General features: G+C 46.1%; 1 protein-coding gene across 6 annotated transcripts in view; it reads left to right on the top strand.

Annotated features, from left to right (window-relative positions):
- Positions 1 to 27,692, top strand: part of TENM4 (teneurin transmembrane protein 4) — a 547,191-nt gene that overhangs the window by 263,395 nt on the left and 256,104 nt on the right. For 5 of the 6 annotated variants that reach the window (XM_045577427.1, XM_045577429.1, XM_045577431.1 and 2 more), the window contains one exon: positions 17,164 to 17,373. The exons of the other annotated variant lie outside the window; for it this stretch is intronic. In XM_045577427.1, the coding sequence (XP_045433383.1) occupies positions 17,164 to 17,373 (210 nt within the window). The remainder of the gene's footprint in view (positions 1 to 17,163; positions 17,374 to 27,692) is intronic. 6 annotated transcript variants of the gene reach the window in all.

Here is a 27,692-nt window from a genome sequence, read left to right as displayed (position 1 = left end):
GAGATCATCAATTTGTTCTCTGTATCTATGAGTTTGTTTCTTTTTTGTTTGTTCACTTATTTTGTTGTTGTTTTTTAGATTCCTCATATAAGTGAAGTCAGATTGTATTTGTCTTTTTTCTGTCTGACTTACTTCACTTAGTATTATACCCTCTTAGTATAATATAATCCCTCATGTTGTCTCAGATAGCAAAATATCATCGTTTTTCTGGCTGAGTGACATTTCATATATACCACATTTTCTTTATCCATCTGTCTATTGATAAAAACTTAGGTTGTTTCTATATCTTGGCTATTGAAAATAATGCTGCAGTGAACATTGGAATGTATATATCTTTTCAAATTGGTGTTTTAGATTTCTTCAGATAAATACCCTGAAGTGGAATTGCTGGGTCTGCTCTGCTTTGAAATTCTTGAGGAACCTCCATACTGTTTACCACAGTGGCTGCACCAGTTTACATCCCACCAATAGTGCACAAGGGTTCCCTTTTCTCTACATTCTTGCCAACACTTGCTTTCTGATTTATTGATAATAGCCATATTCTTTCTTTTCAATTTAGATGTCTTATATTTCTTTTTCTTCTCTGATTGCTGTGGCTAAGACTTGCAGTGATATATTTAATAAAAGTAGTGAAATGAACATCTTAAAGAAAAATGATTTCAGCTTTTCACCATTAAATATGAAGATAGCTATGGGTTTGTCATATGTGCCCTTTATTTTTTTTAGGTATATTCTCTCTATCCTCACTTTGCTGAGTTTTTATCAACGGTGAAAGTTGAATTTTATCAAATGGTATTTCTGCGTTTATCAATATGATTATATCATTTTTATCCTCTGTTTGGTTTATGTGATGTATCAAATAATTGATTTGCAGATGCTGAACCAACCTACCATCCCAGGAAAAACAATCCCATGTATATATACTTTAGAGAAAGAGGAAGGGAGAGGGAGAGAGAGGTAAAATATTGATGAGAGAAAAACATTGATCAACTGCTTCCTGCAAGCCCCCTACTGGGTGTCAAGCCCACAACCTGGGCATGTGCCCTGACATGGTTCATTGGTGAGTGATCAACCACTGAGCAACAATGGTGGGGCTCATCAAATGTTTCTATCTCCCTATTCCTCTTCCTTCTTCTCTCTCTAAAAATCAATAATAATAAAAAAAAACATATTATTTAAATGTGCCAACCTTAAAAAAAATGCCAACCTTTAAAAAGGATTCATGTTTTGACACTGTGCTAGGCTGCCCTCATTACTGTTACTGTTATTGACATTAATTGCACAAAACCATTTATTGCTGCATTATTATAGAACTTTAGGCTCACTCTGTCATCTCCCCAGGCCTCAGTTTTCCCATGTGTAAACCTACAGATAGGGTTAGAGGGGCTTTGCTCTTTTTAAGCTTCACAGAAGAGTGACTGGGAGCTCAATCTCTGACCAGAGTCAGCTCCCTGGGGCCACTCCCATCCCAGCCAACTATGTGACTTTGACCAAATTGATTGGCCACTGTCAATTTTGGTGTCCTTGTCTCTAATGTGGTTAATAAGAGTTAGTGCCACATAACATCATTGTGAGAATAAAAATGGACGTATGTCTATGCACCATTTATTACAATATCTTGCAAAGAAAAAGTTCCCCATCAGTGGTAGCTATCATAATCATTTTTATTAACTAGTTCTCTCTCTTGCATGAAAGTCCTCTCAGAGCAAAATACTCCGCTATTCAGGCAGAAAGCCTGAGGGAAGTTTCTTTCAGAAAAATCATAGACTTGCAGGATGTACTCATTTAACCTTCTTTGAACTTTCCTCCTCTCATCTGCCGAATGGGGATAATAAAGAGAAATTCAGAGTGTTGGTATAAAGATGAAGAGGAATAGCATAAATCAGTCTTGCTTGTTTTCATTATTGGAACTCTAAGAGAGTCTAGGAGGCAGCCTGTGTAACCATGCTAGTTTTCAGTTAAAGAGACCCAGAGAGGCTCAGTGACTTGGTGTAGGTGGCACAGCCTACTTGCTACCTGATGCTGGAGCTTAGAGTCCTGGAAGGAGGGAAAGCCACAGATTCTACCAGCGGCCTTCCCAGCATTTGAACCTCTCTCCCACTCTATTCCAGATATACCCAGCTGTTCATACTCATTGCTCCCCACCTTTGACCTCTGGACATGCAGTTCACACCGCCAGGAACAGGAAACCAGCCCACCTCTGTACATACACACACATGCACATACCACACATACACACACCCACAATGCCTCCTTCATCTGGCCAACTCCTGGTTCACCTTCAAGTTTCTGCTTAACCATCACTTCCTGCAGAGAGTTGCTCTTCCTGTGCCCTAGGGCTTCCTTACTCAGGGCCTGTCCTCCGAGCTCCCCACTCTCATAGCACTGTCCGGTTTGTTGAGCCACTAAACTGAGACTTTTCAAAGGGAGGCAGGACCCAGTCTCATTTCCCTCCATAACTCCATTGGGATGCTGAGGGGAGACCCCTGTGGGATCGCTGAGAACTGAGCAGGCATAATCTGATGGACCAGATGCTCCAGAAGGGTGCTTGGCCTTCTTCCCCAAGAGGGTGGCACTCCCCTCTTCTGACAAATTACACAGAACCTGACACCCGCCTCCACCTCGCAAACTGCTGAGTTCTGGGAACTCAGCATGTGGGAACATCCCCAAAGTGTTTCCTACCCTGAAGGCACCTCTCTCTTGCCTCACTTCCCCAACCACATGAAATCTGAGGCCAAAGCAGTTTATGTATGCCAGCACTGAAATCATGGGTGCTGCTTCTCAGGCTCTGCCCAAGAAATGCCTAGGGAGCTTTCCCCTGTACCCTCCCCTCTAGAAAGCAAGAAATTTCATCTGATAGCAGGTTCTCAGTCTGCTAGCCAAGGCTAGGTATGAGTTCTTGGGCTTGGGATGTTGAATGGCTCTAGCCTCTAAAATGCAAACTCTTTCCTCTCCAAATGAAACTTTTTGGTTAAAAGAAACAAAGCCAGCCAACACCTTTATTTCTTTTCCAATCCAGTGCCCTCAATCAGGATGACCAGCCTTCCTGGGCAGCCTAGACCTTTTCCTCAGCTACTTGTATTGTGTCTGGCTTCATTTCTGGTGCCTGATCCCCTGGATCTGAGCATGGCATCTGCTCACTTAGGTCCAAACCTAATCCTCCTCTGGAGGACTGAATCACCTCAGTGGTTCTAGAGCAAATGATGAGTAAAATAGAGGCCCAGTGCATGAAAGTTGTGCATGGGTAGGGTCCCTAGGCCTGGCCAACAATCAGGACCCATCAGCTTCCCCACCACCCCACCTCCCTGTCTCCTCCTTCCCTCACTCCCTCAGTGCCCTGCCACTGTTGTTTATTGCCTGCCACGTTCCTTGCCACCCCCTGGTGGTCAGTGCACATCAAAGCGAGTGAGCAAACTCCCTGTCTCCCAGTTGAACTCCTGAGGGGACACTTTGCATATTAGCCTTATATATACACTAAGTGGCCAGATTATTATAATCTCTGAACACATAATAATCTGGCCATTCAGTATATATATATATATATATATGTGTGTGTGTGTGTATATATATATATATATATATATATATATATATATATATGAGGCCTGTGCATGAATTCGTGCATGGGTGGGGTCCAGTCAGCCTGGTGAGGGGGAGGGGACATGGGTGGTTGGCCAGCCCCCTGCTGGTCGAAATCCTGGTCAAGGGGACAATTTGCATATTAGCCTTTTATTATATAGGATATACACTGAGTGGCCAGATTATTATGAGTTCAGAGATCATAATAATCTGGCCACTCAGTGTATATAGATATAGTTGGGAACAATTGTATCACAAGACTAAATGTGACAGAGGTGTCACAAGTCCTAACTGTGCTGACATATGCCAAAGCTCCTTTTATATATGTGACCACCAGCTGAGGAAACCCCACACTTGCAGGACAGTCTGATATGGTAGACAGAATATGTGGTTGGAGTCAGTCCTGGATGTTCAATTTCCTACTTGTAGATCCAGAGTAAGTCACTTGGCCTCCCCATGCCTCAACTTATTCATCTGTAAAAGGGAGCTTTTATAGTCCAGCTGGCATGACTCAATGTCTGAGTGTTGACTTAAGAACCAGGAGGTCATGATTCAGTTCCCAGTCAGGGCACATGCCCAGGTTGTGGGCTTAATCCCAAGTAGGGGGTGTGCAGATAGCCAATGAATTATTTTCTCTCATAATTGATGTTTCTATCTCTCTCTCCCACTCTGTTCCCCTCTGAAATCAATAAAAAAAAATATTTATAAAGGGGGGGGGCTTCTCTATTATAATCTCTCTAAGGCAAGTATTATGGGTTGAATTGTGCACCCTCCACACACACACACACACACACACACACACACACACACACACACACACTCACACACGAGATTTTCAAGTTATAGCCCCAAGTCCCTCAGAATGAGATCTTATTTGGAAATTAGGTCATTGAAAATGTAAATTCCTGCTGGAGTAGAGCGGTGTCCTTGTAAGAAGATAGCCAGGTAAAGACAGATCCCGTGAAAGGAGATAGCCATATGACAATGAAGGCAGAGATTGGAGGTAAGCAGCTGCAATCCAAAGGACACCAAAGATTGCCAGCGAACCACTGGAAGTTAGGAGGGGCAAGGAATGATTTCTCTACAGGTTTCAGAGGGAGAAGGGCCCTGCCAACACCATGATTTTGAACTTCTAGCTTCTAGAACTATGACACAATAAACCTTTCTGTTGTTTAAGATACTCCGTGTAGGGTTCTTGGTTACTGCAACCCAAGGGAACTCAACTAACACAGACAGAAACTTGACATGATCCCGCTTCCCACTGTGCCCCAGCACCCAGCAGAGAGGCTGACAACATTCTGAGGTAGCCCCCTCAGTTCTTTGTTGAGTGAGGGAATGACCTTGCTGAGAAGGTCATGTTGGAAAGCTCATGTAAAGTGATGAGCACACTGCTGGACACACAGCAGATATTTGGCAAATGTGTATTCCTTTCCCTTCTCTGATGATCTCAAAAGGCTCCTTTCTGTACCAAGAGTAGTTGGGGTACAAACAAGCCTGCTTCTAATTTTCCCCTAAACTCTCCTAACTGGCCCCAGGCTTTGGGCACCTTTTCCGGGGAAATCCAGGCTGTGGGGACGCTGTCACGTGGCAACAGATTTGAGCAGCCTTTTCTCCACTTGCCCACTGTCCCCTGTGCCTCATTGGTTTTTTAAGATTGCTTTCCTTAGTTTTTCAAAATTTCTTGGAGTGAGAGCACAGGAATTTCTAGAAAGCGTAGCCCTTACTACTTTTGTGCTTTTCCCCAAAAAAAGTTTCTGAAAGCTTTGTAGAAATCTAATGGAAACAGAGGCTTTGGCACAGGGAGGGAGTTGAGGGAAAGCCGTCTAGAATCAGGGCGTTTATGGGGAGAAACAATGTAAAGAAATACCTCTCAGTGTGTGCTTACATTCACACCACAATGCTCTCTGTTATTTCAAAAACCTTCTTGTTGAAATAAAACAGATTTCCAGAAAACTGCACAAACGAGATTTCTACAGCTCGGGTTTTATTTTTATGTGTGTGTTTTTTTTCTGGTTCGTTTTTCCCCCTGTTTATTGATTACACTAATCCTTCATTCCCCTTTAAGACTCTATGAAATACCAATTGAGTTTCTACAAAGTGCTCTAGCCCTGAGCTCCGGTGGCCTAGGTTGGCATCCCAGATCACCATCACTAGCTCTTCGGCTTTGAGCAAGTTGACTCACTGTTTGAACAGTATTGTCCCCCTCCCGTGGTTCAATTCCAGGGAAGCAAACCCTGGAATTTACAAAGGCACATTCTCGAGTTTATTACTATTATTCATTCAGATTATTTACGTGAGACGAGGGGTGCTTAGGGTCCAACAGGACAAGGCCCAGCCTAGCACCAGCTGGGTGCCCTTGACCAGGCTCTCTGTGAGCCTCGCATGCTGCATCTGCCAGTTGGAGAGATCCCAATGCTTTTGCAGGGGGTGAGGCTTGATTGAAGTGATGTATATAAAGTCCCTCCACAAGGTGGATGTGTAATAGGGACCCAGTTCATCTCAGTTCCCTTGTCTCCTCCAGCAACTTGGCCCTATGTCCTCCACAACTCCCAATCTCTTGCCTCTGTGTCTAGTACTCCATTATGTCCCAGGATTTGAGTATAAATAGGACTTGACCATCAGGTTGTGGTCTTTCTTTGTCCTGGGGCCTGGAATTTTACAGCTCCATAAATTGAGCGGGAGGAGGGAAATATATATACATATTTAAAGCCAGGAAGTAATAAATGACTCTGAAAGCAGCTCTTTGGAAGCAATTTCTTATATGAACTTCCTGCTGGACAGAATGCTCTATGACAGCAGGCTGTGCTAGGCCTGCCATAAATGTCTGTCCCTCCTTGGTCACACTGCTGGCAGAGGTAATCCAGCTTGCCTTGTGTCTTCCTTCTCCCCCACATCCCATGGCCCACTTAGAACCTCTGGTGGCCCCAATGGACCATCTTAAATCCCTTTGGTGGCATCTCCTGGAAAAGTTTATAAGAATCTTTGAGAAACCTGAAATTGCAGCTGACAATTGATCTCTGTGGATCTGTCATTTCCCTTTCCCTTACCCCCCAACACCTGCCTCACCACACATTCCGCTTCCAACATTGCTGCCTCTCTCACAGCATATAAAGCATTTCCGTCTCCTTCACCCCTAACACTGTGGCCCCCTCCAGGTTTAGTTCTAAATATCCAATAACCCAAGCACTGAAGTCTAGCTTATCTATCAGTGATGCTTAGAACAGTGCCTGGGACAAGGTAGTCACACAATTGATGAACGAATCAGTGCCTGACACTCAGTAATCAAAAAGACAACTCAATTTTAAAATAAGAGTCTCAACTAGACATTTCTTGAAGAAGATATACAAATGGCCAATAAGCACATGAGAAGATGCTCAGTACTCTCAGCCATCAGGCAGTGCCATTTAAAACCAAAATGAGAAACCATTTTATATCCATTACAATGACTGTAATCGAAAGTCAGACAGCAAAAAGTGTTGCAAAGATCTGGAGAAATTAAAACTCTCACACATTACTGGCGGGAGGGAAAACCGGTGCCACCACTGGAATATAGCCTGGCAGTTCCTCCAAAGGCTGATCAGAGTCGCCATCTGATCGTGCAATTGCACTCCTAAGTATATTTCAAAGATAAATGAAAACAGTTCACCTAGCAAACCTTGCACACACATGCTTGTCGCAGCTTATTCAGATGCAATGTTGTTGGGTAATTAAATAAAGTCCCGACCCATGTTACAACTTGGATGAACCTTGAAAACATCATGTAAAGTGAAGGAAGCCAGTCACAAAATCACATATGATTCCATTCATAGGAAATGTTCAGAACAGGCACATCCATAGAGACAGGAAGCAGATGAGTGATTGTCCTGGGCTACAAGGGAGTTAGAAGGAAATGGAGAGGGACTGCTAATGAGTTTGGGGTTCTGGGTAGGGGTGATGAGAATATTTTAAAATTGATTGTGGTGATGATGACTGTGCTCCGCTGAGAATACAGGGATGAGCAATAGTAGGTTTACAGTTGTGATACCAGAAACAGTTTATTCTTGTATTATTTATGAATGCCTTATTTTTCATACAAGCAACCGTAAACCTACTTTTTGCTCTAAAACCATCCAATAGTATGCTCTAAATAGGTGACATATATGGTATGTGAATACTAAAAACCATCCAATAGTATGCTCTAAATGGGTATACTATAAACCATCCAATAGTATGCTCTAAATAGGTGACATATATGGCATGTGAATTATGTCTTAATAAAGCTGTTCCTACAAAAACCAGAAAATCCATGAATGTCCTCATTTCATATCCCTGTGCCAAGCGGTAGACTGGCAGGTAGGCCACGGGGAGTGTGCACCAGGAGCCGCATCCTCCTGGACCGGCAGGTGAGAGCAGAGCTTCTCTCCTGGTCGATGCTTAACAAGAACAAACAGGGCCCTGGGATCCCTGCAAGGCAGAGGGCTGGAGATCAAAGGAGCTGAGCCTGAGAAATTTATGGCGGCCAGTATTCCAGAGGCCATTTTCCCAGCGTAAGTCACAGAGACAGATGGCCCCAGACCTGCTCCTGAAATAACTACTGCTGGAGAGAGGAGGCCGGTGTGGTGGGAGCTGCCCAGCCTGCAGAGTCGGAGCCACAGGACTTAATAGGCTGGAAAATTTGGACCCAGGAGGCTTCAGCTCTGCCGACTCACCCCATTAGCACCCAAAGCAGACACTGTCGTCTTTGCTGCCTTCCTGTGTGTGTGTGTGTGTGTGTGTATATGTTTTCTTCTCCTTCTAATAACTTGGATTGTTTTCTTTTAATCTCATTATTATATTTGTTCCCTGAAAAAAAAATAGTACATATAGAGAAGCATTAAGAAAAAATAAAATGCATTCATAATTCTTTTGCTCTGAGGTAACATGTATTAACATTTTTATACAGTTTGCGCACACACACACATATTTAAACAGCGTCAGAATTACTTTTATACAGTTTGCCTCATGCTTTTTTTATATCCTATTTTTCCATGTCCCTAAAAATTCTTTACAAGCATGGCTTAGAATGTCTGCATATTAACAGTTTAAGGCATGTACTGATGTGCATTAATTTACATAACTAGGCACTTTTTAATATAAGGGTCTTTTTTCTTTTTAACATTTAATTTTATTTTTTGCTTTTTACTAATACAAATAATAGTATAATGAATATCCTTATAAGTAAATCTTTGAGAAGTCATGATTATGTTCTTGGGTAAATTCCTAAAGGTGGAATTGTTTAGTTAAAAGGTTTTCACATTTTAAAAAATCAGTTTAAACCAAATTATACTACCAATATCAGTACATAAAATCTTATTTGGGTCCCAGCCAGCTTAGTTGGTTAGAGCGACATCAAGATAGGCCAAGGTTATGGGTTCAGTCCTTTGTCATAAGAACCTAAGAACCAATGGATACATAAATAAGTGGAATAACAAGTCAAATCGATTTTTCTTTGCATTCCTCTCTCTCTCTCTAAAAAAAAGAAGAAAATAAATTATATTTAAAACCAACATCTATTTTAGTACTACTAAATAATTTCACATTTATTATTTCATTTTCCCTGAAGTTTTAAAAAACAATTTGAGTATAAAAAGAATTGTATGTGTTATTGCAGAAAAATTAGAAGCCAGATGAGCGTATTTTAAAAAAATGAAAGTTGCCCATATCAGTGATAACCATTGTTAAAGATTTTATTCAGCTGATCTTTTCTACAATACATTTATATAAATCCATTCATTCAATAAATGTTTTATGAGCATTTACTATGCTGAAGGAGCCTGACTGTCTATTGTAACTGAAATCGATAGTCTCCTTCAGAACAGCCCCTTGAGATGTGGACTACTGTTACTCCTGTCTTGTAGAAGGTTGGACCACACAAAAGAGCCTTAGAATGTTCTAGTCTTAACTCCCTGATGGGCAGTCAAGGCACAGAAAGGTCAGAGGACTTGCCCGTGATCCCATGGCATGTTGCAGACTTGCACCTGGGCCTGGTCTTTGCAGCAGACCACTCAGCCTCTGATGTGGAGCTGAATCTATACTGTCCATGTGACCATGTAATTAGTTATCTAAATCAGGACCTTTTTAGAGTAAAAGTGGGGCACTATGACTCAGTAATGCAGGATAAATTACGTGTTATCCTTAACTTGTAAACTGAGGCTTGGCAGTGACAAGCCAGATTTCTAGCACTTGGAAATGTTTTGCAGCAGTGGATTTCCATTCATTCCAGACACCTATAGAAATCAGTTCTGCAGACCTTTGCTGAGCTGAGACTCGGAGCCAAGTGAGGGCACAGAGTGAGCAGCCTGTGATCCCGTTGGGCAGGCGAGGCTGTTGACGCAGTAGATGTGACCATCATCACTCACAGACGTCAAAAGCACCCCAGCAGCCCTAGCCAGTTTTGGCTCTGTGGAGTCTGTGGACTGAAGGGTCCAGGGTTCGATTCCAGTCAAGAACACATGCCTGGTTTGCAGGCTCAATCCCCAGTGTGGGGCGTGCAGGAGGCAGGCAATCATTGATTCTCCATCATCACTGATATTTTTCTCTCTCTCCCTCTCCCTTCTGCTCTGAAATCAATAAAAAATATTAAAAAGAAAGGAAGATAGAAGGAAGGAAGGGAGGGAGGGAGAGAGGGAGGGAGGGAGGGAAGGAGGGAGGAAGGCACCCCAGCAGCGGAGGCCCTGGCTTCCTGGCAGCCCCCAGTTTTCCTACCAGGAGACCCCATTGTCCTCAAAGCCCCATCCTCTGCTCAGAAGTTAAGTTTTTACTCATTCAATGATGCAAGGGTCTGCCCTGTTAAGAGGAAATAGACATGAAGTTGGCGCCTGCGTAGAGGAGGAATGCACTTGGCTCTCGGTGAGGGGCCTGGGGTGTTTCTGGGACTGAGACGGAGGAGATGAAATGCAGCCAGCTTTCACAGGCAGGATGAGCCCTTCCGCCCCGGGTTCCCTGAGGATGTGGGTCTGAGGGTTCTGTCGCTTTTTTGTTTTTCTAGACGTCATTTATTGAGTAGTGGCCGTGCACTGGGCATTGTGGGCAGCATTTTACATCCTGGCTTCTAAAATGCAGGGCTGCGGGTATAAAGGTATGAGAAGGCCCTCCTGATGACCCAGGGAGCTGTGGGGGAAGAAAGTGCCCTCCCTGCAGCACGCAGCTATGCTCTGGTTCTACCCACAGGGACTCGGCCCCTCCCACTGGGTATGCAGGCCAGCATCTTCAGTCCTGTAGCCTAGGTGGAGTTGACTATCGGGCAAGAACATTCCTTTTGAGTGTTTAGATGGATTTCTCAGGACTGCTGAGAAAAAGTGTTTTTTAAAAAGTGTGTTTTGATAAGGGCTTTCTTTCTTTGGCAGAGTAATGAACTTGTTCATCCGTTAGCCCCTCACCCCTGAGTCTAATTGCATATTCCAAAGACATACCCAGATCCAGCATGCCGGAGGCTCTTCCCAGAGAACTAGCTTAGTTAGAGGTTACACTTCAGGCACTAAGGAAAGCAACTACCCGTTCAGACAAAGGTAGATCTCAGGATCCCCTAATATGTCCTTTTCCTATGTCACGGCTGCCACCCTAACACTTCTCCTCTTTTTTTTTTTTTTTTTTTTTTTTTTACCTCAACCAAGTGTCCCTAACTGGCTTATAGATCTGTACTCGCTTAGTCCCCAAACCACCCTGTTCTTCATGTGGAAGACCCACCACGGAGGGACGGCTGGCGAAATCACTGTTGGCTGAGCTCTTCCCAGGAGACTGCTGGGGTTCTCATATGCATAACATCCTCTATTCATCAGCAGCTCTCTGCAGTGGGTATCAGCACTCCGTTTTCCAAAGGAGATAGCTGAGACGCAAAGTGACTTAGCCAAGGTCACATTCCCAGAGTGACACTGGGCTGTGGTCCCTGGGTATGTGTTCTTTCCCCTTTAGATGTGTTTCAGTGGATGGACAGGAATCTCCTTTATTCCACTCCAAACCAGGGTGGATCAATTTAGTTCACATCACACGGTAGAAACAGCATTGCCATCATGGGTTCTTACCCAGGTCCTGGGACGGCTTACTTGACTGTGCTAAACCTTCTTTTCTTTTCTTTTCTTTTCTTTTCTTTTCTTTTCTTTTCTTTTCTTTTCTTTTTTCCTTCTTTTTTAACCTTGAAAATGGGGATGAATTTTACTCACCAGAGGTGTGTTGTGAGGAAAAGATCTTGTAAATCACCTGGCCAGCTCCTGGCCTCCAACAGGAGCTCTGCAAAGGTTTGTCCACAAACCTACTTCAGCCCCACCCTTACTATATGAGAGTCTGCACTTGTCACTTTGTTGCTTTCTTTCCCATCTTATCTACTATAAGCTTGAGCCAGGCTCACAGAAACCACCTCTCAAGAGATTTGGATGGCTCCCCGCCACCCTTCACTGCTCCTTCACTTGTTGAGGTAAAGTATAAGGAGGTTCATTTCTATCATCTTCTCTTTTTACCATGACACAGTGGAAAATTCTATAATACCAGGATGCATGGGAAGGTGACCCTAATTCCAGGTCCACAGTCTCCTGGCATCTGGCATCCTTACTTGCCTATAGGAACATGTATCTGGGCCCCACCCAGAAAGCAAGCCCAGATCATGTGGACTTTTAACTTCTTGGCCGAGCTGAGCCTATAAGAAAGGAGACCCAGATGGCTGAACAGATCCCTCTGAAGCACAGCCCTGGGTCTTGTCATCTTCCCGCCTAAAAATTTCCATGACTCCCCAGTTAAGGTCTGATTTCCTTCTCCTTGTGGCCAAGGCCTAAACCTACTATTCAGAGATTCATTTCTCACTGTTCTCATTGTTCCATAAACCAGGTACTCTCCTTCTTTCCTACCTCCCTTTCTTCACTTTACTAGTGCTTTCTATGCACCTGTGTGCTAGTCCTTTCTATGAACAGTCACTGTGCTAGGCACTGGGGAATGTGGTAGTGTGTGAGCGAGGCAGGCTAGTGGGCAGACACAGACAAGTCAACATGGCAGTGTGGGAGGTGTTGCAACAGGGAAAGTCCAGGGAGCTGTAGGAGCACCCAGAAAGGCATCAGGGAAGCCTTCCTGGGGAAGGTGACTATGAGGTTAAGCTCACAGGATGAGTGAGAGCTAATAAGACACACATGGTGGTAATAATGAAGAAAAGGGACACGGATGGGAAATGCTGGGGGAGAAGGAACAGAATGTGTAAAAACTCGGGCAAAACTTTGTAGTTGTGCTCCAGGGGGTGCCATTCAATGTACATGGTGCCCTGAAGTTGGGCAACTGGGCAAATGTGCGCAGAGAGGAAGCAGTGAGTTCCTGGAAGTGAGAGCAGGCCAGGCCGGCATACTAGCATCTCAGTAACCTTGGTGACAAGTGACTTGTAATTAACACATGATACTTGAGAGGTAAGGATGGAGATACCAGGTGAAGGCTGAGAATCTTATGCTGGGTATTCGTCCCTCTGCCATGGATGCTTATGCCCCCACCTTTTCATCTCTTTCCATTGGAATCTTCTATGGCTCCAGAAGTCCCGTCTAGTTCCTTCTGTTGAAATGAGCCTCTTGCCTCCTAACCTCCCATTGCACTGGCCGTCTCCTCTTCTGAAAGGTCACACCACTGCCTTGCTCCAAGTTCCGAGATCTGATTGACACCCCTCTGCACCCACCAGCTCCTTTGGGGCTGAGTCTCTCACAGTTTGCATCACTCTCACTGTCTAGCCAAATCAGTGGGTGTTTAGGAAATGTGTGGGGAATGAAGCAGATACTTCTGCAATCATGCTCTGCAGATCCCTTACATAAAAGGAAAGAGGAAGAGAGCCAGCGCCCCTTGCTTTATGTGCACATATTTATGCATCATGACATCTAACCTTTATTAGGCGTTTACTGGCTGCCACACTGTTCATGACATGTTACCTGTTTTAACTCCATTCATCTTCAATGCAACCCTATGAAGTAGGTGTTCTTTTTTTTTTTTTCTTGTCTCCTTTATATAGATGAGGAAATTGAGGCACAGGGGTGAAGTAACTTGCCCAAGCTCACATGTACTGAGCTGGCAAGTGATACAATTAAAAGTCAAATGTCCACAGTTCCTAAGATCTAGCACATATAAAAATAAAACTTTGTGAGTTAAACAAAACTAAAATGTAGTCTCTCTTAATACAACCATATTCTTTTTAAAAATATATCTTTTCATTGATGTCAGAAAGGAAGGGAGAGAGAGAAAGAAACATCAATGATGATGGGAATCATTGATTGGCTGCCTCCTGCACAACTTCTACTGGAGATTGAGCCTGCAACCTGGGCATGTGCCTGACCCGGGAATTGAACCATGACCTCCTAATTCATAGGTCAACGACGCTCAACCACTGAGCCACACTGGCTGGGCATGACAATATTCTTAATACAACCCTGCCCTGCTTCTGTAGATGCCGAAATGGTACAACAATGTGTTTTACTACATGTATTTTGAGCACTAGTATATAATTCTATATAATAAAAGGCTAATATGCAAATCAATCTAACAGTGGAACATCCAGTACCTATGATGCACACTGACCACCAAGGGGCAGATGCTCAATGCAGGAGCTGCCCCCTGGTGGTTAGTGCACGCCCACAGGGGGAGCGCAGCTCAGCCAGAAGCCAGGCTCATGGCTGGCAAGCACAGTGGTGGTGGCAGGAGACTCTCCCACCTCCGTGACAGCACCAAGGATGTCAGACTGACAGTTGGACATCCTCTGAGGACTCCCAGACTGCTAGAGGGTGCAGGCTGAGCTGAGGGGACTCCTTCTCTCCCCACCTCCCACAGTGTACAAATTTTGTGCATGGGGCCTCTAGTATATATTATAAAGCATAGAATTAAATATTAGAAAAGGATGAGATAAAACAATAAATGTTTCTAGTATATTCTCGCACCCCAGGAGCAAGGGTCTGTGCACCCTCCCTTGGGGCCACTTAAATTACAAGCTGCTTATGAATAAGAGGGAGGGAATCAACGTGTTTCTAATAACACTGTACTTCACAGAAACCGCATGAGTTATCGTGTGCCTGCGAGGGGCCTGGCACTGGTTAGGTGCTTTGGGTGTTAGGTTAGGAATAATCAGAGCAACCCCAGAGGCCTGAGGGGATTGGGGAGCACTAGCTTAGACAACTTTGAGGTGATTGGGTGGAAGGGAGAAGAAACAGGCATGGGGCTGGGAGGGCACCGTGCTGCCCTTGGCCCAGGGTCTCTGAAGTTTGTAATGGAACAATTTACTCAGTTCTGGAACTATTTATCTCATAAAGTTTGACAGATTTCCTCAGGAAGAGGCTGTAACAAATACCCTGGAACAACATATCACATTTCTTAACTTGTGTCTGAATTCTGACAACTCCGAGTGGCATGGTGCTGATTATCTCAGGCTCATCAGAAGCTCTGATTGAGACTGTAAGATGTCTCTAGTTAATATAAGACGAAGAAATGAAAGTATATTTACTTAATATATACAGCCTGGTCGAAAAAAATTCTTCCCAAAACTGGGACCAATCATGAATGGGTTTCTCCATTGGATGGTTTCATTCAACTTGTTAAACATTTGGTGAGGACTCTCCCTGGGTTCTCGTTTTCTCGTGCATAGCATGTGCTCAGATTGAGTATCTGTAGTCCTCACGCCACCTGTATAAAGGGGGTTGGGCGCCCAACTTACAGATGAAGAACTGGAAGTCACTTTCCCAAGAATATAGAGTCAAAAGGTGGCTAGGTCATGATGCAAACCCTAATTCTGTTGAACTCCAAAGTCCACTCCAAGAATGTACTGCATCCCCAAAATGTGCCATATGCCATTATGTGCAAGACAGCTACAGGTAAGTACAAATATAATAGGGCAAACATGATGTCAGAATTAAAGACACGCTGACGGAGGAATGATGACCTCACAGTAACACACCAGAAAGGCGTTCTCACCGTGAATTGGAAACGCTGGTTGGGGTGATTTTGAGGTTAATCGCAGCTCAGATTTTTAGGTGAAGAAGCCAAGACAGAGAGGAGAGTCACGCAGAAGTTGTACCATGGTCACTGATCACTGCTGCCTCAATTGCTCTTACTGGATTTCTGACATGAACAAGCCAACTGCATACACAGCAATTCCATAAAATGGCACACGTGATTAGGCTCAGGGATTAACATAAGAGTCACAGAGCCTGCAAAATCCTGCAGGATTTGGTAACTGTGACTGGGTGAGCTTCTCTTGGTAAACAGACCATAAAAAGCATTTTGTTGTTGTTGTTGTTGTTGTTATTGTTGTTGTTGTTTTATTTCAACAATCAGCTCTGTGCTTCCTCCCCAGAAGAGCCCTGCCAAGTCTTATGATCACATATCTGGGCTGCAATAAGTTTTCTAAAACTTGGTCTCTTAGAAAACAAAAACAAAAAAAAACACAACTGGATGGATCTGATTATGTTTTAAAACGTCTCAGTCAAGGTGGGAGACAAGGAGCAGCCCTTGCTGTGTCACGTGGATGCAATGTCTTGTACTGTAAACTTTTCTGTGTCTGTGCTTATTCTAGTCCCTCCCGCGTGGAAGATGTCCTGCACACGTGTAAAGGCCAGCCCCTGATAGGACTGTGAATTGTCTGATCTCAAAGGTCTGGCCTGGGGCCTTCACCTTCTCCTTCTGAAGAGTTGGGTGTAAGCTTCCAGAACCATAGAAAACTGGGGTTTTAGAAGCATAGACTCCCAGCATGTTAGAAACTTGTAGTCAAACACAGGGACTTGGAGCATCCTGGGACTTACTGAATATTACTGTCCTGAAACTATAGGCTTGTGTTAGCTGAGACTGTTAGAAAGTAAGCATCCTAGTACATTAGACACCCGGAATTCATCTATCCAGCAAACCTTCAGAGCCCAGTGTGTGCCAGGCACTAAGCTAGACTCTGGGGGTGCAGAAGTGAAAAGGACTGCTCAGGTTATTGCGCTCAAGGCGTTTTTAGAAAGCGCCAGGATTTAAGAATCTGAAGATGTTAGATTCTTAGGAAAGTAAAACAATGGAGTGTTGAAGTCCTAGAATGCCAGCGGGGAGGGAGGGTTGCTGGATCATTCTCTCCAGCTCTGTCTACTTTTCAGGAAGCTCAGAACCTGTTTTAGGCATGTAGGATGGAAATCCCACTAATAAGAACATCATTTCAGTTCTGTGATGTGACAAAATGGGCAGCTTGCAGTGAGGCCACTGAAGTGGGGGGGGGGGGGAGAGAAGAGCAGGGAAGGGGGGCAGCTGTTAGAGAGATAACAAGGCCAGCAGGACTAGACCCCAGGTTTTCAGGCCTGTCTTAGAGAACAGGCAAAGCAGGAAGGGTCTCCCCTGTTTTCTGGAAGGCGCCCTCTTTCCAGACTTCTCTGCATGGAGTCCCCTGCTCTTCAGAAGGAGTTTGTTTGCACCAACTTTGTTTCCCAGGGATATCGGCCCCGCCCCGGGGGCCACGTGTGCAGTACATCGTCCACTGTTGGGAACACCCCCCTCCCCCTTGATGCGTGTTTTATTTTTGCTCCCCCTTCCCGTGTTCCTCAAAACCAACTTTCATTATTTTTTTTTCTGTCTGTGTTTGTCTTTTGTGGTTCGCAGGTGCTCCCCTGCATTGTTCATCAGCTTCATCAACCCCTATTGAGCAGTCCCCCTCCCCGCCCCCCTCCCCTCCGGCCAATGAGAGCCAGAGGCGGTTGCTAGGCAACGGTGTGGCCCAGCCAACCCCGGACTCAGACTCTGAGGAAGAGTTTGTCCCTAATTCATTCTTAGTTAAAAGTGGCTCTGCCAGCCTGGGGGTCGCCGCGAACGGTAAGTCCCTCTTTCTTCCTAACTTCTGTGGGATGTTTTGTTTTGTTTTTTCCCCCCTTTCGTTGGTGATGCTGATCAATGTGCCTGCTTTGGATGAGTAATGAACTGCAGGGGCGGAGGGGCCTGGTGCATGGGGCGCTCGGGGTTGCTGGGGGGCCGGGGACGGCTCTGAGGCTCAGGCAGCCCCGCTCGTGCCCCTCTGCGTTCTGCCTGGTGCGCACGGGTTGGGAGGCTGCTGTGCCCACCCTCATGACAGCTCTGTCGAGGAGACAGAGCTGCATGGACAGAGCTGCATGGAGATATACACAAGGAGACAGACACATCAGGTAGAGAGGGAGGGGGAAAAAAATGGACACGGAAAAAGAAGGAAAGGTTAAAACTAAAACAGCACCCGCTGGCTACCTGCTGTGTGCCAGGGACTGTGCCAGCCCAGCCACTTGTTGCTGCATGGAACCCTCCTTCTCCCAACCCTGCCTAAGGCACCAGTGCTGGAGTGTTCCGGTTAACCATGGGAAAGTGAGAGAGGGGGCCGTACCTGGAGTCTAGCGCTGGCTTTGAAAGTTTTCGAGTTTCCCACTGCTCAGAGACAGAGGGCCCTGGCGGTCCAAGCACCCGCGGGGCTGGCTGCTGGCTGCAGAGAGAGCCACAGGGCGTAAGCATCCCTGTGCCCATTATAAGCACTCTTCTTGTAAGCACTCAGGGAGAATCAGTGAGGGAGGTGCGGGCGCAGGGGGTGGGGAGCGGGGTGGCAGTGAAAGAGCTCCAGGCTGACCAGGAGCCAGCAGATGCTGATCAGGTGCTGTGTGACCTGGCCCAGGTGCTTGCCCTCTCTGTGTCCAGCAGAGACCAGTCAACTTCTTTATAAGCATGTTCTGTAAGGGACTCAAGCCTCCAAGAGGGGGGTGGTGGGCAGCCTCTGCTCTCTTTGAAAACCAGAGCGGTCTTTGGCCTTGATGGTTCTCTTCTGACAAATTATTAGGCCCAGCATTCTCTTTGACCAAAAGGCAGACCATCCTTCACAGCCTTTTCCCTGTGCTCCCTGAAGGTGTTGCCCTTCTGGTGGTTGGGTGTCACTGCTCCTCTGCACCTTTTATCTGCTTATGTTTTAAATTATGCACAGAAACAGGAACTGTGGCCTGGGAGAGAGGAACCCTGTGTCCCAGTCCCAGCTCACTGGCCATTTCCTTGGCAAATCACTGTCCCTCTCTCTGGTCTCAGTTTCCTCAGTTGCCAATGATGGAGGAATCTCTAAGGTATTCTGATTTTATGAGTGTTGTGTGGTGCTGACTGAGGTGTCCCTGCCAGTAGTCCTTTTAATCTTGGGGCAGGGGGAGGAATATATACATATATATAAAACGAATATTCTTTATTCATCTCTGAGTACATAGACCTTGCAGGTAAAAGACAGGAGATTAAAGTCCTTAATCTCTCTGCTAATTACTGAACAAGACCAATCACTTTGTTGCAAGTCCTGCAGCAAATTGATGACATGATAGCATTATTGAAGTTCAGGGAAGATGGGAGGACTTTGGCTCACAGATTTCTGCTCAATTATGCTCCTCTGTCGCCCGCTCCCCAGAGGATCCTGAGACTGGTTGCATTTCTTCCCTGGGGCCTTGCTGCGAATGTGCCACTCGAAAGCCTGGGAATGAATGTGTTCCATGCCTGAAGGGAGTGTCTGGGGCCTTAATGGTGGATCATAAGAGTGCCAGTGAGTCTCACCCCGCATTGGGACCCTACCTGCCACCTTCCCATCTCTGAACCCAAACCTTCTATAAGCTAAAGGACCTGCTGGGACCGGCATGTACCCAGTGCTAGCCAGGGAAGACGAGTGGGCCCTGTTACATAGTAGATCCAATAAAGGTTTATAGGGCAACGTTTAATTTGTTTATGAAAAAAAATGTAGAATTGTTTTAAAGGGATTGTCTTTATTTCTATCAATTGTAAAAGTAACAATGCTTTTTAACATTCAAATAATACAGAAAGGTAAAAAGTTAAATTCCCTTGTAATTCTTCCTCTCAGAAATAAACAGTTTTAACAGTTTGGAGCATGGCTTTACAGTTGCTTTTTATGCAGTGTTAACTAAACGAATGAATGAGTGAGCAAGTAGTACAGACTATGGAGAACCACACTGTAGTCAAGAGAGCAAAAGCCATAGATTCAAACTTTCTGAAACCAGGTCCCAGACATGTGACCCTGGGCAAAAAACCCTAACTTCTCAGGTCACCAGTTGCTCCATAAGTGAAATGGGAAAACCTTTCAAGGTTGCTGTGGAGTTTTAAAATGCTGAAGGTGATAAGGGTCCTTATCTCCCTTCCCTATATTCACATCCCCACCCTTTCCCACTAATTTCAGGCTTTAGAGATCGCACTAAACGGATCAATTGCTCTAGTTCCTTGAGGGGCCTGCTCCCCAGGAGACTTAATTCAGAACGTACTTTCCATGACAAAGGCGGCCCTGAAAGGTGAAAATGATGGGCTTCCTGTGGTGGGAGCTGACTCAGCGCCCTGCCCTCAAGGCTGACCTCTGGGAGCCAGGCTTCCAGAAGCTAAGGCTGTGCTCTCCAGTGGCTCCCCAGAGGCCCTCTGCCTACAGCTGTGTCAACTCCAGCCCAAGGCTGAAACCCCTGGTCCAGGAGGCCTCAGAGCCGCCCGCGAAAATCCCCGTGTAAAGTGCAAGGAGAACACGTGAGGCATCACAGAGCCCCTCATTGTCCCCGAGGAAAAGAAAACAGGGGAAGCAGCTCTCTCTGTCATCAAAGTCCTAATCCACCCCAAACGATAACCATCTCCAAATCACTGATATATACAAAGAAAGATTTCCCTAAAATATCAACCGGTCACAGTTGAAAAGCTAAGGAAGTGATTCGGATTAAGGAGGTATTTGTCCCTACCTCCTAGAAACTTTTCAGAATAAATATTAAATGTTCCGTGAATTGTTCTAATCCAAACTCTAAAGGAAAGGAGCTTTAAAAGCTTGGAGGTTCATATTGAAGAGGGTCAGGGAATAAATCCTTCAGAGAAAGCAATTCCAAAGCCCAGGTGAAGGAGGGTGGGTAGAGAATTTATGTGTAATCAGCACCTCCGTGTGTGACTTTTCTTTGTATACATTATCTTATTTGAGTTTCCATTTATCTTCACTTCTCTTGTTCCTATCTTCATTGTCTTAACTTAAGGGGTATGGCAAAGATTCAAACTCAAGCCTGTTTGAGTACAGAACTCCTGTTTTTTGAAAAAAAATTTTCCTTTTTTAAAATTTGTTTTGTTTTGTTTTGTTTCTAGTGCCAGATCCTATTATTTCTATGCCTTCTCCTTAGGAGGAGGCTGGAGAAGATAAAAGGAATCCCACCAAAATGCAAAAAGTTGATTTAAAAAAGATTCCAGGTTGTTGGATTCCTATTACTCCCTTCACAAACCATTATGACACACTATGTCAGAGGTGTTTTAGCTCACTGAACCTAATTAAACTTTCCATTTACCTTGTAACGTGGCCACTTTTGGTCTCATTAAAGCAATAGAGGTCCAGAGAGGGTAAGGGACTTCCCCTACACCACACAGCTTCTGAGTGCCAGAGCCAGATTTGAACCCCAGATCAGCCTGATACCACAGAATGGAATCGTGTGTGTGTGTGTGTGTGTGTGTGTGTGTACGGTAGGAGTTTCCAATCAGACCAGATTTTTGATGCTACTCCATGAGAGCCCTGGCAGGGATGCTGAGCTGTCCACACCTTTTTCCTCCCGGCACTGGCTCTTCCTGCCTTGCGTCAGGGATTGGATTTCTCAGGCTGGTCATACTGTTCACCACTGTTGTTGGCAGTTCCATTGACTTTCTCAGGTCTTGAGCTGCTGGGCTTACTGTTTTGACTTCCAATCCAATGGAGAAGTGTTTATTTTTCTTTCTAGATGGGAAACACTGCTACGCACACAAGCTGCCTCCAAAAAGTGAGCTCTTAAAACAGAAAATTCAACTTAATTTAGAACCAATTGAGATTCCCCTGGGGCTGTCGGCTAGGGTTCTTTTAAGTCAGTTTGTGAAGTCAGAAGGCAAAGCTGTGCCTTTTTCTTACTGTTGAGGTGCCTCGAGGTTTTTGTCTTCTTTCACTGTGAGTTTCATGGACCCTGTTTCCGTTTTGCATGCCAGCTGCAGGGACTTGGGTCTGAGTGTTTCCTGAGTTCCAAGAGTAAAGGACCTAAGGAGGGTGTGTGAAGTTTTTGGGCAATTGCGTTCACTTCTCTCAACTCTCTTACATCAAAAGATTCCCGGTAATCAATAAATTCTTATACCAGCTATGTAGGGAAACACCTCACTCCTAGTAGAAACAGTAAACAAACCAATAAAAACACCTGATTTCTTTCCTTTTATTCATTCATTCATGGTGGCATTTGAAGTATTTGTGGGTGTTTTCTAGACAGATGAGGGATGAAGGATATTCTAAGCAAAGAGACTCTATAAAATGAATACCTAATTTATGGGATAGGAATCTCTTCAGTGAAACTTGTCAGAAATCAGAAGTGTTCTGATATAAGAAAGAAAATAGAGTCCATATACTATACTCTTCCTGATGTCCCTAAGGTGCTGGGATGAACCGTAAGAGTCAAACTTTAATATTTCTGCATTGAAGCATAGGGCTCTGAACCTCATGTCAGTAAAGGTCAGGTTTTGCCACCAAAAGACCAAAAGAGTTTTGATAAAACTTCCAGTCTTAGAGGTTTGGAATGCTGGCTCATGGATGATGATCATGAATTGTGCTTTTTAAAAATGGGGGATGTCACAACACAGAACAGTGTAGTACCTAACTTGCCCCCCACCCACCTTATAGAAATAACTAGATAACTTGACAACTAGAGAGCATGATACAGGTGCACATCACTAACTAGGAATCTGTATAGAAACACTTGCTGTTTATCCATTACGACTGTTTAGAAAGGCCGAGTGCCCTCAGCTGTAGACCTGGGAGGTCGGGGGCTGGTGGCAGCAGGCTGGCTGGTCACAGGCCTGGGAATTCAGGAGAGTAAAGGCCAAGTCCTTAACTCTCCAACGTTTAGAACTCAGCAGCTCTGAGCTCCTAAGGAACCTTTCCCCACAGCCCCTGAGGGTGTATAGACCCTCTTCCTTTGACACCCTGCTGTCTTCTGGACAGACTCTCCCCTACTAGTCTGGAGATCTGATTATTCCCAGGTCTGGTTTCCTCATTCAACTGCCAAGTTCCTTGAGGTCAGCTTTGTCCACAGCTGTATCTTCAGTGCTGAGCACCTGTGGGTGCGAAAATCAAAAGCTTTGTTTCACCTAAAAACAAAGTTGATTTCTTCTCTTCTTCCTTTCCATCAGCCCCTCCCACATAACCACACCCCCATGAAGAGTGCAGTGAGCCACACACATGATAGAACTGCGGGGACTCCCAGAGATGGTGCCCTTTACCCAAGTGCAGAGCCAAGATGCAAAGCAGGGCCCCAGACTCCAGTGCCCTGTCTATCTTACCGGGTACCTCTCTTACCTGTGGCCTCCCACCAGGACAGAAGATGATGTCCCCATAATTGGGGGCAACCACACAGGGATCACTTCTATTTTGGTAGTTTACAAGGGCTTTTTCATAGATTACCTCAGGCAAACTCTGGTGACTCCAGTTTAATTGCCACGTTGGCTTTCTAGGAGGGAAGTCTTCTTCCTGACCTTGCAAAGTAAACAGGCCGCATTTTGAATTAATGTAATCAAATGGCCTGGGAGAAACTGGGCCTTCTAATTAGTCACTCACGTGACACAATGGTAGACTCTTTGCAACTCCTTTTCCACTAATTTCTCCCAAATACCATGGCATTAAAAGACACAAAAATAACCTTTTTGGTGTATGGCTTGATTGAATCTAGGAATTCCTAGACCACCCCCAGAGGAAGGCGCATTAGCTCTGTGTCCGGGTTTTTTCCATCTGGAAACCGAGCCTGGTTTGTATCCTGCTGAAATGTCAGTGGCCTGCTCCACGGTGCCCTGTGACACCAGACGACATCTTAAAGCATCACCTGACACGTCAGGGCCCAGACTGTTGAAGAGGCGCCTGGAAGGGGGCCAAAGGGAGTTTGGGAGGTCAGTGTAGCTAACATCCGCGCAGCCCTTGCATTCCCAGGGCACGTTCCGCCTCTCTGTGGATCCCCAATGCAGCGCCATGGGGTTGGCCGAGTGTGGAGTGTTGTGAGACTGCTGTGTGGAGGGAACGGGCAGAGTGAGAGAGGCGGGCAGCTTGTCACAGAGCTGCCCCTTTGGCCACACAGCCTAGAAGCAGGTCAGTCCCAACCAGAAAGGTGACCACCATCCACATCAGCGCAGTGCTGGGGTTATACACCTCACCTGGGAAGACCTCACCCTAACCCAGGCCTGAGCTGGTCTGGAAACCTGCCAGCCTTGGGGCAGCAGACCTGGCTCCCGGGCCAGGCCAGGGCTGCCTCTCACAGGCCCTGTGACCTTGCCAGAGCCTTGCCCTCTGGTCCCCTAGCTTTCCCCTCTGGACACTGAGAGAACAGAATCAGATCAGCATTTCCCCAGGCTTATTTCTTGGGGTGTCACCGTCAGCCTATCCATCCACGGGGCTATTTACTTGACTTCCCTTGAAACGGCCTCCTTTCTCAGACTTTTTTTTTTCTTCACCTAAATGAATTTATTTTTCAAGGAAATTGTGTATTGCTGCTGCAATTCACTTGCCGTAAATAGTAGCTGTAAAAATAAATACAACCGAAAGCCAACGCTGGTTGTCACATTCTGGTGAGATAATGGCCGCTCAAGGACAGTGAGCAGAGGCTTGCTTCTCTTTGTAAAACAGGGGCTGTCGGGAGTGGTAGGTGTTAAAAACACACTAGCACCCAACTGAGACTTGCTCCTCCTCCACATCAACAAAAGGGCAGGAGAAATGGTAGCTGTCCTGCACGTGACTCAGTGCGATTTCATGTCTGTTCACACGTATGCCACCCCAAACCACATGCATAGAATGCACAGCTCCATGGCTGTTGCTAATGTTCCTTCTAGCCTTTTAATGACCCCCGCCCCCCATCCCCAGGCTGCTCACCTTGAGAATAAATATCTCTTGCCGCTCCCAGAACCTACCCTTCTCTCCTTTTCTTATAGTCTTTTCTGAGTATCTGTTCCCACCCTCCCCTTTGCAGCCCCCTGCTCTCTGCCCCTGTCATCAGTGCTGAGCTGGGTGCTTTGAGCTCAGCTGGATCCCCCATTACTGCTTAATGGCTCCCAGTGTAGACCAGGAAACCATGTGGCTTTCTCTTCTTCCCTCCCCTTCCTCTCCTGTCTCCCCCCTTCTCCCTCTGAACTGCATTATTTATGTAGGTGTTTGAGATTAAACAACTAAATAAAAAATAAAAAAAACCACACACAAACCACGCCCTCTGCTTTAAAAGGCCTAAAAGGACTGAAGTCAGGAGGAACACAGAGCCGATGTAGTGTGGACCCATGGGGGAAACTAGATTACGGAGGTCTGTAGGTCTTTGCTATGCTGTGTGGCCAAGAGCAAGGTACTTACCTCTCAGGGTCTCAGTTTCCCCCTCTGCAAAATGGGTATTGGTTTTAATAGTGTTTCGAAAAATAGTTGCGTAAATGAGAAAAAGTGGGTAAGACCTGTAACAGCGATTGTGACAAAATAGGTCCACTAGGGGTGTTAGTTTCCTTATTCCTCTTCTGGAAACCAAAAGGTTTGGGACAGGTATCTCTGGGAGGAAGGCAGAGGCCTCCAACTGTCCAGGCTTGGAGAAAGTACAACAGTTAACAGCTTTGCATTGGAGTCCCCAGCTTTAACCCCCTCCCTCTCCCTAGTGATTCCCAGAGATTTAGGATCAGGGCTCCAGCCAAGGCAGCAGCTAAACAAACACTGCAGGGGGCCTTGGAAACTGGGCCTGGGCCTTCTACCCGGAGCTCTGCCTGGCTGCCATTCCCCACAGTTCCCGGAGAGGAGACCCCTGATGCCTTTTCCTTCTGGTCAGCTGGCCTCCCCCCCAGAGTTGAAAGGAGAGGAAAATGGCTGGTAATTCATTTAGGCTTCACTCCTGCTCTCCTGGAGGGATCGTATTTCTATAAATAACTCCAGGAAGCTGCTGCCAGGCTAAGAACAATAATAGGTATATTTGCACTTCCAAAAACCCCTCTTTCGCTGCCATGGGGGCTGGGGGACGGAGAACATGCACCCCATGTGAGCCAGGTTCCCCTCCACTAGCTGAATGACCTCACCTGAGCTCACCTCTCGCCAGCGTCGCCCTCTGTAATATGGGGGATAAGAACAGGGTTGGGTTGTTTCAAAGGTGTGATGGCCTAACTTCTAAGACACTGAGACTAGAATGGGGGGCTCAGTGTTTACTGGTCTCCCCTCTAATCTTTGGCAGAGAATAGGTGTGTTTTTAGTTGTCGAGGAGGTTACCTGATCCCAACATAGGCTATGATCTCTTGCTGCTGTCATCCTGAGAATGAGCTGATCCTTACCTATTGGTAAAATGGACGTTGAACTGATACTTACCTATTAGCTGGTTTTATACAATCCTGCTCCCCTTAACCAAAGCGTTTCCTACCAGGCTTCTCTCCTTGCTGGCCTCCCTGCCTCCCGCCTCTCCATTGACCCCATCCTCACCGGGTCCCAGGGTGATCCTTCCGAAGCCCAGATGCCCACCCTGCAGGATTCCCACTGCTGGCTGGCTCAGGCCCTCTGTCCTCAGCAGGCCCGCCGAAGCCCTTCTGCATGGAGGCCCTCCCACCCTCTCTTGCTGCTGCTTACTGTTGTGCCCCCACTAGGAGCTATGGCCACAGCAAACTGACACCATTTATGAGGGGACAGAGGTCATTCCCCGTGCCCAAGGCAGGGCCAGCCGGGAATATCTGGAGCTAACTGGGAGCAAAGGCTTGTGGACACAACGGAATCGTAACGATTTAGAGTGAGGACAGGGAAAGGTCTTTCTGATCCAAGTGATATGGAAAGAGATGACGCTTGTTTATCCTTTAGAATCAAGCACATTTTTATTAAAGACCTACTGTGTGCCAGGGCCCACGGAGAAGAGAAGGCCCTTTTCCCACCTGTCTTCACTGTTATGGAGACAGACACTTAAACAGCTCTAACCGAACAAGGGAATCCAGGAGGGAAACAAGGCAGGCGAGTGCCCACCAGGGTGTGGGAGCTTCCGAGGCTACTGCAAAATGGGGGGTTGTGGGGACCCTTCCGGAGAAAGAGGATAACTCCCCGAGGAGCACAGGATGTTTGCACTGTCAGGCTCTGTCCGGAGAGGGCTGTGGTTGTATGGGTCTAGGGACCGAACCGTGGCCTCCCAAAGTCCCATGTCAAAGCACTAACCCCCATGTGACTGTATTGGAGACAGATCCTTTCAAGAGGTGATTAAGGCCGTGGAGCTCACGGGGGAACCCTGGTCTGAAGAAACCGGTGTCCTTATAAGGGAGGAAGGGACCCCAGAGCTCACTTGCTGTCTGCCATGGGACACAGCAGGAAGGTGGTCATCCGCAAGCCCAGCCAGGAAGAGAGCTCTCACCAGCAACCAAACCCTGCTGGGACCGTGAACTTGTCCTCCCAGACCCCAGAGCGATGGGGAATGAAGGCCTGTTGCTTGAACCACCCAGTCTATGGTACTTCTTGACGGCAGCCCGAGCAGGTGAAGGCAGCATCTCTGGTATAGGGAGAAGCCTAGATGTTCATACTCTTCATGTCATGTATTTGTGTGCAACCAGGTTTTCTCAGCCTAACGTGGGGCTTTGCAGCATTTATTTCCAAAACATTCATTCAGCAGTTGTTTTTATAGTGTGTGCTTTGTGTAGGGTTCTTTGCTGTAGAGTTCTGATCCGCAGTCAGCAGTGCCCTCCATGTGTGGCCATGTGCACAGGGGGCAAGCAAAGGGAACCCCAAGAGCTATTGACACAGGGGCATGGTGGAAGGCAAGACTGTCTTCCTCTCTATGAAGAAACAGCTAGTGCCTGGCTGGCATGGCTCAGTGGTTGAGTCGACCTATAATTCAGGAGGTCACGGTTCAATTCCGGGCCAGGGCATAGGCCCAGGTTGCAGGTTCAGTCCCCAGGGCAATCCAATCAATGATTCTCTCTCATCATTGATGGTTCTCTCTCTTTCTCCCTCTCCCTTCCTCTCTGTTATAAATAAAAATATATTTAAAAAGAAGGACAGAAACAGCTAATATGACACAGGCGCTGCTCCACTCTGCCTCCTCCTGCTCTCAGGGAGCAGCCTGTTCAAAATTCTCACTTTTCCTGTGGTTCAAGATGGGAGACGGAGGGAGCATTGGTTCCCATGGACAGGCTTGCTGCTCAGTGTCCCACTC

Source organism: Pipistrellus kuhlii, unplaced genomic scaffold, assembly GCF_014108245.1.
Source record: "Pipistrellus kuhlii isolate mPipKuh1 unplaced genomic scaffold, mPipKuh1.p scaffold_m20_p_9, whole genome shotgun sequence".
Taxonomy (NCBI): Eukaryota; Metazoa; Chordata; class Mammalia; order Chiroptera; family Vespertilionidae; genus Pipistrellus; species Pipistrellus kuhlii.
This window is presented reverse-complemented; position numbering and strand designations above follow the sequence as displayed.